We start from the raw sequence: 15,025 nt of genomic DNA on the forward strand, positions 1-15,025 counted from the left end.
CTTCTCCACATCTTTGCATTTAGATGTGGAAAAGCTACTGATTTTCTTTTTGCTTCGAATGCGTATTCTGTCATGCTGCTGATAGTATTTGTTATATTTAATAGTTTTCTGGTAGACTTCAGAGGGTTTGTTATTTACTTAATTATTAAAATCACTTGATTTTTACTTAATGTATGTTCTGTATCTGTGGAGACCAGATGAGGTTATGGGATCCCTGGAGTTGGAGTTACAGTGTGAGCTGACTGATATGGGTGCTGGGATTTAAACTCCGTAAAAACAGCAAATCACCTCTCCAGCCCCACATTTGTAGAACATTTCAATAAAAAAAAAACCCATATTATAGAAGGGGATATGTTGACTCTTCCCACTTTTACCCCTTTTCTTACTTGCTCTTGCCCCCATCACCTATAGGTTTCAGAGGCTGTAATGTTTTAAGAATTGCCACTTGTAGGTACCAGACCTCATTCTTGGTTTTGAGGGGGGGAAGATCTCATTTTCCCCATTGAGTGTAATACTGGCTCAGATTGTATCATGTACAACTGTGATGCATGTAATACGTACAAACATGTTACACTGAGATGTTCTTCTTGTATTCTTAGGATCTTCAGTATCATGAGAAAAAAAAAAAAGAAGCTTCTCTAAAACCTTCTCCATCCATTTACAATCACTCTGTGATTTCTAACGCTGAGGTTAAGTGTTGTGTTAAATTTCTCAGTTGTCATCTGTGAAATGACCTTTGTGTTCCTGGTGATTGCGCGTGATCGTCTAAATGTGTTGTTCAATTCTCTTTACAGGTCCCCTATGCTCACCATAGAAAGCAGACTAGAGGTTTTTTGTTGTGTCTTTGGTTTTGGCATCAGGATAGTACTGGCATTACAGACTCGACTTCCTACTATTCTCTCCCTCTCTGTTGTAGAATAACCTGAGAGCATTTGTGTGCATTCTTTGAAAGTGTCATGGAATCCAGCAGGCTTTCTGTCCCAGCTTGACCTTTGCTTTCTTGTGAGACTGTCACTGCTTCAACCTTGGGGTGTGCTATGCATCTTCTAAAAATTATTTGCATCCTACTGAATTAACTTTGTAGCTTATACATGTCTCAGAGTTTATCTTTATCTTTGAGATTTTCCAGTTCAGTGGATCATGGGTTTTTAGAATACTTCCTAATGATCCTCTAGATTTCATTTGTATCCATTCTCGTATTTAGTTTCATTGTTTTGTGTCTTTTCTCATTGGTTAATGTAGTAAAGGGTTTATCTCTTTTTGTTTTAGAGGGAGTCTCCCCTTGTTCCCTGATTCTTCACATTGCTCTTCTATTCCCCACTTCACTGATTTCCGCTCCACTCCTCCTTGTCCACTTCTCATCTACTGACTTTGACTTTTGCTTTTTCTTATTTTTCTAAGACCATTAGGTACATAATTAGCTGAGATTAACTATCTCAAGGGTTTTTGATTTTTGATTAATCATCTGAGATTTTCTGTTGTTTATATGTTTGCACTGATAGCTTGAAACTTTCATCTTATAGGCATCTTTGCTGTGTACCATTCCAATGCTCCGATCACCTGTGATTTCCTTTTCTTTTTATTCTAGGTATTTTTTTTTTTTTTTTTTTTTTTTTTGGTGTTTCCTCTCTGTTTTCTTCAATGACCCAATGTTCATGAAGGGTTTATTCAGCTCCCAGGCCTTTATGTGGTTTGATATTTTCCTTGCTATTGATTTCTCATTTTATTCCACGGTAACATGAGAGTTATTCTGATTCTTTTGTAGATGCTAAGACTTGCCTTCTGGTTGTAAAGTTGTTGTCTTTTGGGGAGCATTTCTTGGGCTGCTGAGAAGGATGCTTGCTCACGGCTGTTGAATAGAACACTCAGCAGAGTGTAGGTGTTTAAGATGTCCTCTTGAGCTGTGCTGCTATTGCTGTGTGACGTTTCTTTGTTGAATTTTTATCTGTATGATTCCTCTCTTAATGAGAGAGTGGGGGTGAAGCCACCGCTTATTTATGTGGCCCCTTCTTTTCCTTTAGGTCCAGTAAGTACTTGTTTTGTGAAATTGGGAGCCCTAATATTCAGTGCACAATAGTCATAATTTTTATACTTTCTGGATAGATTGTTTCCTCTAGTTGTGTATAGTAGTCTTTTTTTAAAAAATCACTTCTGGCTAATTCTAGCTTGAAGTCTGTTTTGTCAGATATATGTGTAACTTGTTTGGGGCCTTCATTTGCTCCCTCCTTCCTTCCTTCCTTCCTTCCTTCCTTCCTTCCTTCCTTCCTTCCTTCCTTCCTTCTGTCCTTCCTTTCATCCTTCCTTTCATTCTTCTTTCCTGCCTTCCTTCTTCCCTCCCTCTCTCCCTCCCCTCCTCCTTCCTCCCCTTTCTCCCTTCTTTCCTTCCTTTCTTTTTTGTCTGTTTTTTCTTCCTTTCTTAAAATAAAATCAAATCTATCTCCCATTTCTTCTCCTTCAATCCCTCTCTCATCATCCCCCTACCATTTCCTCCCAACTTCATGTGTTGTTTTGTTTAAACCCACTGGGGCTCCGCATCACTAGTATCATAAGTGAGTAGTATCATCGTTTCTCCGCATCACTAGTATACGCATAAGTGAGGGTCTACTGGAGCATGGATAGCCACTCAGGGGCCATGTTCTTAAAGACAAACAACTCTCTCCCAGTGGCTATCCACTGCCAATAACTCCTCATTTAGGGTGGGACCGTGTGCCCATTTTCCAGCTCTGTTCTAGGAATTTGTTCAGATTAATCTTGTGAATGCTGTTATAACCTCTGAGTTCATGAGTGCAATTGCCCTGTCCAGAAAACACTCTTTAATTGTAGTCCTTCACCCTTCTGACTTTTCCAATCTTTCTGCTGCCTCTGCTCAGGGATCCCTGAAGGCTTGTGATGTACACAACACATTCAGGGCTAATTCTCAGCAGTCTCTTACTCTCTTCATGCACCCCAGTCGTGGGTTTCTGTGTCAACTTCCATCTAAGGGTTAAAAGAAGTTATTTTAATGAAGACTGAGAGATGCACTAACCTAAGAGTAAAATAATATGTCACCAAGAGTCAGCTTAATCCTATGCCTATTTAATAGATTAAGGATAGTAGGTTCTGCCCTAGAGCCTATGACCCATCTAGTCACAGGTTGGTGACTCTAGTGGCATGCCATGAGTTCTGCTATGAAAAGTAGGCTCCAAACCCATTCATAATGTGTTTGCTATTCTCTTTGCATTAGTGTTATGGTTGTGCCAGTAGGTGTACCCTGCCAGGCTGGTACTCTCATAACTTTTCTTCTTTCCTGTGGCCTTGTTATTGAGACTCTTTACCTCCTGTGTGTATAGGATTTTTTTTTTAATCTTTTCTTTATTTTCTTTTGTAATAATGACTTGTGGTCCTGAATCATTTTGGATTGTACTTGTTATAAAGTGTCTTATGTTTCCATTGCTTTATGTAAAAGGTCTATTTATTGGATATAACTTTTGATTGGCAGTCTTTTCTGCCTATGGCTTGAAATAGATAATTTTACTTTTTCCTGGATTTTAGGGTTTCTTTCAGTAGACTGATGTCCCTTGGATATGTTTGTCTTTGCAAACAAGCTGCATTTCCTATACAGCTAGTGTGTACGTGCGTGTGGGATGTACATGTTCCAAGGCACCTGTGTGTATGTAGAGGACAACTTGTGGGAGTCACTTTTCACGTTTTGCCATGAAGGTTCTTGAATGGAACTAGACTGTCAGGCTTTGTGGCCAGTGTTTTACCTACTTAGCCTACTGGGCCACTTTGACTGCTGTTTCCAGGGAGCTTTTAATAGATTGTAATTTGGTCACTTTCTCCTACAGTGTGATGTGGAGAAGTTCCTGTTTGGTCTTGCTATTTGGAGTTTTACATTCTTTGTGCTCACATGTCCATCCCTCACTTGCCACCCCAATTTGTCATTTCCCCCTACATTTTTATTAAATAGGATTTTTCTATATCTTCATCTTTTTATTTGAACTCCTATCCCATTCATTCAGTCCTCCTCCTCCTCCTCCTCCTCCTCCTCCTCCTCCTCCTCCTCCTCCTCCTCTTCCTCCTCCTCTCCTCCTCCTCTTCTTCTTCTCCTCCTCCTCCTCCTCCTCTTCTTCTTCTCCTCCTCCTCCTCCTCTTCTTCTTCTTTTTCTTCTTCTTCTTCTCCTCCTCCTCCTTCTCCTTCATCTCCCTCTCCTCCTTCTCCTTCTTCCTCTTCTTCCTCCTCATCTTTCTCTTCCTCATCATTTCTTAATAATGTCCTAGAGTTTTTGGAAGCTGTAGCTGTGGTTAAGTATTTTTCTTTATTGATATATAAATATTAAATATAAAAATAGGTTCTGAATATAGCCAATGTTCACTATGCAAATGTTAACAAGGCATCTCTCACAGGTAACACACATTAGATTTAAGTTACTTATGAATATTATCCATGCTTCTTCATTCGGGTTTCTCTTAACTTCAATCCATTACTTATTTGATTTCTCAATTACATCTTCCATCAGTTCATTTCATAATCAAAACTTGAAATATTTTATGAAATCTGTGTTTAAAAGTATATATTCAAGAAAACCATGGCAATGTATGCTTATAATCCTGACAATGTGGAAATAAAGCAGAAGTTATCACAGAATACAATGAGGCAGCCTTTCTCAAACCAAAATGAAACAGAAAGAAACATATACAGTATTCCAAATGCACAAATGGGTTCTGAGCTATAGGGTGTTCCTTTGGTGGAGGGGTGGGGTGTGGTAGGTGGGCAGGGGCAAGTGAGAGAATCGATGTAGTACAGCCTCGTTGAAGAAATACACACAGGAGAGCAATATGAGTGGAACTGCAGGGTGAGGATCAAGATGATAAAGCTATGTGACATCCTGACTGAATGTGACACGCCGAAATACTCTACCTTATTTCTAAAAATATATTCCAAAAAGTTGTTAGAAATAACTATATTCTTCTGCCTGGTTTCCATTTCCTCTAACTGGGTCTATTGCTGGCCTGTGAAGAAGGTCCCTGTAGCTGCTTAATAAGAAACTTCTGGATTTTTTTCAAAGGATAAGGAGGAGAAGGACGAGGAGGAGGAGAAGGAGGAGGAGGAGGAGGAGGAGGAGGAGGAAGAGGAGGAGGAGTTAATGACTGCCTGTTAGTTTTATAAAAACACATGCAGAATACATCCAAAAGCTTATACTTTGTTATGTAGAAGAACCTAATCCAAGTAACAACACATGTTTAGTAAAATTCATAGTCATTTTATGTAATATTCCGTTTATGCTCAGACTTCACCAATTGTCCCTTAAATATGCTTTAGCACAGGTTTGTCTCGTAGGGCCCAATCAGAAGCAGGTAGTGCAGCTGTAGCGAGCCTGACATACCGATTGGATTAGCTGTGCCACAGACATCCTATAGACACACTTGTCTACTGCTTCCTCCTGGAAGCAATTATTCATCATTGAATATTTCGTTTTGTTTTCCCTGATACCGTGTCTATAAAAAAGACAGGATATGTGGAGAAACAGTTCAGATGACATTAGGTCATTGGTAGTTACATTATTTAGTTGAAAGGCAGAAAGCGTGACTTTATGTTTAACATTAGAAACATATTTTCTCCCTTTGGGCCCTAAGGTATGTCCCATAAAGCAGTTGTTTTTTTTTTTTTTTTTTTTTTAAATAGCTTAAAGATTTAATAAATCTGGGCAATCTGCCAGGAATCCAGTTTTTCATGAACTTATAATGTAATGTGCTCATCAATCCTTAGGTTTCACACCTCTCTGTGCCACCTCAAGTTATTATTTTTGCATCTGATTTTACATTTCTGAGAATTGTATTACAAATTATGTATTTTCCTGATCTATGTCGTATTGCATATTCCCGCATGTACTGATAGATCATTGTTGTGATTAGAATGTTATTTGACTGAGATCCCAAACATTTATGTGCAGAGTGCTGGGTCCTCAGGGTCTGAGTGATATCAAAATCACTGAGATAGGAAACTGTTTAGGAGGCAACTGGAACATGGGTACCACCCAAAGATGGGTTAACGTTGTCCACTGGGGTTGTAGTTCTCCTGGGACTAGGGTGGAACTGAAAGAGTGAGTTTTTAGAAAGCCAACCTGCCCTACTATCATGGATATTTCTGCATGTGGACACCACTCTTTCCCACTTTTCTGCCATGCAATAGAGCTAATAGAAGCCTTGCCAGAGGCTAAAGAGATTTCAGACTTCAAAATTACAAAAGTGTGAGTGAAACTAAATCTTTCTTTATAAGCATAACACATTTTGTAACAGCAGCACAAACCAGCAATAAAAAGAGCATTTCTTGATTAGAGGATAGGACCTTCATTAGTTACAAGGAGAATGAAGTATGGTATGAAAAAAGTGAATTAAAGATAACTTGCATGGTATGAACTTGCAAATAATATTTCTTTATACATTATAGTTAATTAATTTGGAATTATATGAGTTTCTGGTTTTTTAAGGATAATCAAAATCAATACTAGGAAATAGAATTATAATACTAGGAAATAGCATTGGCAATGCCTGTCATAATATAAGTCCCTCATGGAGGGCTTGTGTTTATGATTTATTTGTTTGTTCATCCATACTATCACATATTTTTAAAAATGATATTTGATCCTATAAGGTTAATTCTTCAATCTAAATTATTTTCTATGTGCTGTTAATTGTATGGCACAAAACATATATGCAATAATTAGTCTTTCCTGTCAAAATAGTTGGATCGAGAAATGCCCAGAAGATGATAAGTAAAGCACATCTCTGGGCATAGCTGTGAGGACATTTCTAGAGAAGACTAAGAGAACAAGACACGTCTTGAATGGGAGTGGCACCATCCTATAGACTGGAAGTCTGGTTGGGATCCAAGAGAAAAGAGGAAAATGCCAGTTAATTCAAACAAATGCACTCCCCCTCTCTGCTTCCTGGATGCTATAAAGTGAGCTGCTCTGGGCTGACACAGTATCCCAGCCATAAACACAAAGTCAAAATAAGTGTTTCTCCATAATATGCATATGCTATGTTGTCACAGTGACAGAAAGTTTAATTAGCCAAGAAAATTAGTACCAAAAGTGTCGTTATTGTTCTGAGTATTCCTGAAAACAATTCAAAAAGACTTATAAGTAGTTTGTGCAAGAAATCTGGAAAGTTTGGGGATGCAGGATAGGAAAGCTGGAGATGGCTACAGTTTAAAGGCTTAATGAATAATTATGGTGGGAGCTCAGAAGACTAGAATGCTAATATGACTGGATGCTAAAACTGTGGTCTACGGGTCTCAGATGGAGACGGGGGATTGTCTGGGAACTGTAACAAAGATCACTTGTATTAAATTATAGCAAATAACTTATTTGTATTTTGTTCGTGTCTTGACACTTTCCAGGATGCTGTTGATCGATCTTGGATCGAATAAACAATGAGAAAGCAGTCAGCACAAGCAGAGCATCCCTGCTCTGTCTGTTTTCTGGCTTCCAGGATGGCAACTGCTCTGCTTTGCCCCACTCTGTCACTATGTACTGGAACCTCTTGAAGAGTGAGGCAAAATAAAACTGCCTGTCTTCACTCATTACTTTACAAAACGTTATTTCACAGTGATGGAAAAAAAATCTAACACATTTAAGGTTTTTTTTTTTTTTTATCATTTTACTTTATTTTCCCTTTTATTGGAAATAGATTACCTCATACAATATATGCTGATTACAGTCTCCCCTCCCTTGACTTCTCCTAGTCTCCCCCACCCACTTCCCCTCCTATCCAGATCCATTCCTTTTCTATCATCACAAAAGAATGGGCTTCCAAGAGACAACAAATATAACAAAATAAAATATAAAAAAATACAGCCACAAACATCACATCAAAGTGGGGTAAAGCAACCCAACAGAAGGAAAAAGAGCCCAAGAGAAGACACATGAATCAGAGACCCACTTGTTTACACTTAGGAGTCCCATGAAAATACTAAACTGAAAGCCGTAATATATTTGCAGAGGACCTGGTACTGATGATCCCTGCCTGCCCTTTGCTTGTTGCTTCAATCTCTGTGAGTTCATACGAATTTTTCTCAGTTGATTTACAGGGGCTTGTTCTGGTGTTCTCTATCCTCTCTGGCTCATACACTCTTTCTGCCTCCTCTTCTCCAGAGTTCTTTGGACTCTGAGGGCAAGGATTTGATGTAGATGATGCATTTAGAGCTGAGTGTTACAAGATGTTTTCATCTTTCTGAGTAATGTGTAACTGTGTGTCTCTGTCTTTGTTCTCATCTGGTTCAGAAGGAAGCTTCTCTGATGATGGCTAAAGAAGCTACTGATCTATGAGTGTAGCAGAATAACATTAGGAGTCATTTTATCACTATATATTTTTTTTTAGGACCAATAGTATTTGGTTTTACTGTAGGTTTATGGGCTATCTAGTGTCTGGCTCTTGGTCACCCATGCGGCATTGGGTAAGGATTCCATCTCATGGAATGAGCCTCAAGACAAATCAGTTATTGATTGGTTACTCCCACAAGATTTGTGCCACCATAACCCTAGCATATTTTGTAGTTAGTACCCAGTGGTGGATAAATGTTTGTGGCTGACTTAGTGTTTACCTTTCTCTTCTGATAGTATGCAGAGTATGTTCCTGTAATGAAGACACTCTCATACTGGTATAAAAGCTCTATGTAGACACCAGCTCAATATCTCCATGCTTAATGAGTTGTGTGGTTATTGTATTCAGCAACAAGGCCTTGATGTCAGTTTGTGAAGAACAGCCTATTGTTTTGGCAATTGCCTGGAATGTTTGGGGATTTCCATAGATGCTCTTTGGCCAACAACTCAATGGGATGTAACCTAGTCCCAGTAATAGAAATTTCATTTGGTGTCAAGAGATGCCCATTTGGGACTTCTCTCCCATTATTTGGAGACTTCATTAGGATCATCTTCATATATTTTAGGAAATTTCCACTTCACTAGGTTGCTGTAACACCTGTTAGATGCCCTCAATTTTGTCTGTCTCTCTCTGCATTTCTTCTATCAACTCTATCTCCCCTTCTCCTCCTCACTTGATTTTTCTGTTCTGTCTCCTTGCCCCAAGACCAACTATAAAATGTATTCTATTTTCCACTCCCAGGAAGATCCACGTGTCTACTCTAGACCCTTCCTCTGTACCCAGTCTTTCTGTGCCTCTGAATTGTAGTTTGGTTATCATTTACATATTGCCTAATATCCACATAAAAGTCAATACATACCATATTTATCTTTGTGGGTTTGGATTACCTCACTCAGGATGATGTTTTCTTCTTCCATCCATCTACCCGACAAGTTCATGATGTCATTTTTTTAAACAACCAAGTAATATGCCACTACATATAACACATTTTTCTAATCCATTCTTCCATTGGGAAACTCTAGGTTATTTCTAAATTCTGGCTAGTATTATTAGAGCAGCAATAACATGGTTGAAGAAGTGAACTTGTAGGATACAGAATCATTTGGGTATATGCCCAAGACTGGTATAGCTGGATCTTGAGGTAGTTAGATTGTCATCTTTCTGAAGAATTGCTACAATGATTATCATAGTGGCTATACAAGTTTGCACTCTACCAGCAATAGATGAGTGTTTCTTTATTCCACATCCTCACTACCATGAGATGTCACTTGTGTTGTTGATCTTAGACATTCTGACAAGTGTAAGATAGACTCTTATTTTTTTCTTAGTAAGGTTATAGCCTTCAAATATAATCTAGAAAGCTAAAACCGAACAAAATGTAGAGTTGTGGAGCTCAGTCTCAATGGATCCATCTACAATACAACTTCTGTTTCTAAGGCTCAGGGATTATTGTTGAAGAGGAGGCAGAAAAATTGTGAGAGCCAGAGGAACAGATACTTTACCATGAGATCATGTCTCCTCAGAATGTCGAAAGCTGCACTCATGAAGTCTTACCAGCATGCATGCCTAAATATAGTGGAATGGGGATAATACCAATAAACATACTATTGTGGATGAGAAAGTCCAGGAGGCTTCAGTCCTACATAAAGAAGTACAAGGAACTAAGAAATGCTGAGAGCAGGAGAAATAGTCTTATCCAGGAGACCACACAAATTGCTTATCTAATACCAAGTATTAGCCATGTAAACATAATAGAGGTTGCATTGTATATACTGAGCAGGTTGTACTCATATATTTAAGAAAAAATATATATGTATATATTTAAGAATATACATATATGTAACAATAGTTAATTAAAAAGGAGGCCAGGAATTAGAAAGCAAGTCAGGAAGGTATGTGAGAAAGTCTAGAAGGAGGGAAGAGAAGGGGAAAATGATGTAATTATATTATAATCTCAAAACAAAATTTAGAGAGTGATATTTTTATTATTTTTCATTATTTAAAACTTTAACTGTACTTTAATTCAGTGCCATTTATTTCAATGATAAGAGTACAGTTATTAATTATATCACACATACACATATAGACTTGGCATGTGCAAGAATAATATTTAATAATTTAATTTTGTTACTGAGAATTTACAAATTTGATATATGGAATTTTAATGAGACATTTGTTTTAAAGACTTTGAATTTATATGGATACATATGGACACACATGTGTATATATACAATATATATATGTATACACACATATATACACACATATCTATACATATATATACATATATACATATATATGTATATATATACATACATATATATATGATAGAAGAAGTTTCTTTTAACAATTTATAAACTTCTGAATTTCTTATCCTTTTTTAAATGGATGTGTGTGTACCCTTCTGAGTTTTGTTAACATTTGAAGTACTTATATGAAATAATGGGTTCTATCATGACCTTTCTACAGACATCTTTGGATGTGTATCATCCACAGTTTCATCTCCCATGCAGTTTGTATGGGTGAAAATCTGTGTATAAGATTCCCTTCAGTGTCTAGTCTTAGGCAGCCTTGGTGGGGGGGGTGTCTTAGACAACATCATGTTTGGATTTCAGACAATGACTCTAATCAGGTGTTGGTTCTAACACTGGAACATGGTTTATCACAAACCCCAAATCTTATGGGACCTTGAAGATGCACAGTAAACTTTAAGGAGAACCTGAATGAAGGTTTGAATCATCTCAAGAAAAATGTGACAAGAATCCTCATGGTCTTTCAGACATGGGGTGAAGCCTTTCTCTGTGAGAAGCAGAACAAAATCTCATTGCAGAATGGGGAAAATAAAATCCTTCTGAGGGTTTTCCAGAGAGATTAGCAGCCAGCTGCCTGCTGCGATTCTCAGGAAAATAGAGACTGTAGCTAGCAAACGGACAGTAGAGATAAGAAAATTCCAAGCTTGAGGCCTGTTCATGATGCCTGGTAGATTGCTGTTGCTTCTGGTAGAAAAATGTGCTGAAAGAGAGAGATAAACTAGAAGCAGGAGTCAAACGATCAAGTCTTAAAGGCTGTGACACTCTTAGCCTCTCATACAGCAAGCAACACCAAAATGGCTCCTGGATGAAGACTGTGGCTCAGGAAGTCAAGAGAGTCACCACTGAAGCTTTTGTTAGGACTACGGAAGTAGCAGAAGCAAAGCCCCAGAGTACTGTTTGTGGAGAGGGAAAGACACTCTGAAGCGATGAAAGGGTGCCCAGCTCTTCTCAATCAAACAATTCCTGGAGAGTTGAGCATTCTCACACTTCCTGTCATGGAAGTCTGAGACACTCAATGTCTCACTTTTGCCAAAGAAAGCAATTGTCAATAAAACCCACAGGAACCTCACAAAGCCAAGAAACCTCTGCTTCAACTAAAAGGACCAAAGAAACCATCAGATGAGGATATATCTCAAACTTCTTAGATTCACTAGCAGGAAGCAGGATGAGGGACCAAATGGCAGAGACATGAGATGTCCAAACCAACAACAATGACAAAATAACCAAATCGAAATAATATCAAATGGAAGCTCATTAACACAAGCAATTAATATGTTTACTGGGCAGATGCACAGAGCCATTGGGACCCATTTTCAGTCTTCAGTCTTCATCAAAGAGCATGCAAGACCTGCTGGTCTGGATTTCACAGCCACATGAACTTGTAATCCCAGCCAACAGCTCACCCCTGTGTCTAGCACTCCCTCCTCTATAGAGTAAGCCCATGTGAATTACTATTATTATATCTATACAAATATTAATAGATTTATTGCTCAGTGTAATTATTTCTCCTTTTACTTTGGAAATGGGTACATGACTGAAATACTATAGTATCTCTTGTGCTCTATACATTTAGTCATATGTTCATATACATGCTGGAAAACCACATAATATTATGTTAGGGGAGAGTGCAAGGTGTGGAAGAAAGACAGAGAGAGAGACAGAGAGAGAGAGAGAGAGAGAGAGAGAGAGAGAGAGAGAGAGAGAGAGAGAGAGAGGAAAATGGAAGAGAGAGGAGGGAAGGGAATATATACATGGAGTATGATTGGATTGAGATTGGGATGGGGCTTGGTTAGTAAGAACTAGAAATAGACACAGGAATCTGTGTTATCATCATCCACTGTTTGTCTTCTTTGGCGATGTCATTCTTGGTGTCTGTATCTTCCTGGGCAGTAGTTATGTGAGTAAGGAAAGTCAGGTTTCATGAAACTGCAGCCACACTAGGTAGAATTCCATTGTTCTTCTTTGTCTTGGGGAATCATAACTTTGGGGGCTTGGCATGTTCTGGTTTTAGAGCATCCAATTGCTCCAAAGATGAACGTCGTGTGTGCTGAATAAATTTTATACATTTTGCTTTCATCTTTCTCTTCTTCCATGCAGGATTTGAAATTTGAAGGAAAAGGACTCAGCCAGGACATTCCCATGTCATGTTTAAAGAAGGAAAAAGCATTCAAGAAGTATGTTCCTTAATGTTAAGAATGTGCATTGTAGTGTATTTGTGTGTTTGTTTGTGCATGTGTGTGTTCGTGTGTGTGTGTGTGTGTGTGTGTGTGTGTGTGTGGTCTTCCTATGAATTAAGAATGAATGGATTTCAGGTAATGGGCACTCCTAGGTAGATTTAATTAGGAGGCCAGACTTTAGGGAACTGTGGCCCTATATTATCCTGGGATAGATAGTGTTCTTCATCTCTGAGATGTTGCTGATGGGTCTGCTAGCCTTGCTGGTATAACTGGGAGCTGTGTTTGACTGACCTCTATGAGAACATTCAGTTTGTTGGACCAGTACAGAAACTTCCAAGGCTTGGGCAAAGCAGTCACTTCACACTTGCATGCCCAGAGCTGGCGTGTGTGTGGAGTCAGTTTTCAGCTGGGATAGTCTCATCTGGAGCATTAGCATTTACCCATCCTGTCTGTCCTTGAACAAGGCTGTGAGCATATTTCAGCAGCAGCTGCCTGTCAGTGAGGCAGGACTGATAACACCTGTTGGATATCCTGGGGGTTGGACGAGGTAAGAAGTAAAGTATGTCCGAAAGAGTTTCTCTAAGATTGCTTAAAACTCAATGCTACATCATGCTAAGAACATCGGCAGTTCTCAGCAAGGATTAGCGTCATCCCCAGGGAACATTTGGTAACATCTAGTGACATTTTGATTATGGAAGCTGGCGTTAGATAAGTCGTCTGAGAGTACTCGATGAGCAGAGGGCAGGATTCATTAAATTGTCTTGCAGGGCACTGAGCAGCCTCCACAATGAAGCGTTACCTGGTTAAAAAGGTCAATGGTGCTGAAGCTGAGAAGACTGCTATGCATAGGTGCTTTCTCTTTGTTGCCACTTCCCTTAGCTTGTGTTCCAACTGCAAATGGGGTAAACATTAGAGTGCAGCCTGTCTCCCTGTGAAGACCACGTAGTGTCTGAGACGCTAGCTGTGCACTTAGGATTATATATCATTAAGGTGTCATTTCTATGTTCAACTAGAGACCAGTAGAACATAGAATAGCATCCCTTCCATGCCCAATGTTTCTAATGATAGGACTTTGTATTATGGAAATTGTCAGGGAAGCCTGTAAGACTTTACACGTGAGAGAGCTAATTCCAGGCTAACTTGCAACAGCCAAAACAGGAACTAACCTAAATAGCCAACAATAAGGGACCATTTAAATAAGTTGCAGTAGATAGAATTAAACACTAGAGGTACCTAAAAATTTAAACATGGTGAATAAAAAAAAATATGCCTATGAGGAACAAAGTAGAAAATAGAAGTTAGAAAAATATTTATAGCATCAGTTTCACTTTGTATTAAAGATGGAGAATTTAGCTATCAAGTCATGGAGAAGCCAGTACTTTGCAGAGGTTCTATCTAGTCTGTAGGCTGTGGGAGGGGTTTTGATGATGCACAATGGAGCACATGTACAACCGGACTTTTGTAACCATGGTGTTCACCTTGTCACAGTCTCAGGCAGCCTTAGACAGAAAGTATTTATACGAGCTGGAATGATAGCTCAGTTAAAGAGCAAATATGACTCCTTCAGAGAAAGCTTAGCTTTAGTCCCCGTCAACCATATTGGGTGGCTCAAAATCATCTGTAGCTCAAGCTTTATGTCAGTGGTTCTCAACCTTCTCAATGCTGCAACCCTTTAATGTAGTTCTTCATGTTATGGTGACCCCCAACTATAAACTTATCTTTATTGGTATTTCATAACTATAATTTTGCTACTGTTATGAATCATAAGGTAAATACCTGATATCCAAGGTTCCCCCACAGAATCGGAACCCATGGGTTGAGAACTACTGCTTTAGGTGATCGGATATCCTCTTTGGACCTCTTGGGATACAGTTCAAGTATGTCTTCACATGTACATACTCACACATACACACATATGTACTCATAATTTAAAAATGAAATAAATCTTAACCAAAAAGTATTTGTTAAAAAATAAACAGACACAACATATACACTAAAGACAGACCGTCTTCCTCCCACCCCTTGTTACTTACTCTTCTAAACAACCCAGCACAGAAGCTATTTGCATAGAATTTGCACTTTATTCAGTGTTGTAAATCAGGTTGGTAGAAATGACTTCACCTATAAGGAAGCTTGCATGTATAAGCGCCATGCAATACCACACCATTA

The 15,025-nt window shown here is 38.7% G+C and overlaps 1 protein-coding gene across 1 annotated transcript in view; it reads left to right on the forward strand.

Annotated features, from left to right (window-relative positions):
• Nucleotides 1–15,025, forward strand: part of LOC117714091 (uncharacterized) — a 280,965-nt gene that overhangs the window by 71,238 nt on the left and 194,702 nt on the right. The window contains exon 9 of the mRNA XM_076939837.1: nucleotides 12,777–12,853. Within this exon, the coding sequence (XP_076795952.1) occupies nucleotides 12,777–12,853 (77 nt within the window). The remainder of the gene's footprint in view (nucleotides 1–12,776; nucleotides 12,854–15,025) is intronic.

Source organism: Arvicanthis niloticus, chromosome 8 (assembly GCF_011762505.2).
Source record: "Arvicanthis niloticus isolate mArvNil1 chromosome 8, mArvNil1.pat.X, whole genome shotgun sequence".
Taxonomy (NCBI): Eukaryota; Metazoa; Chordata; class Mammalia; order Rodentia; family Muridae; genus Arvicanthis; species Arvicanthis niloticus.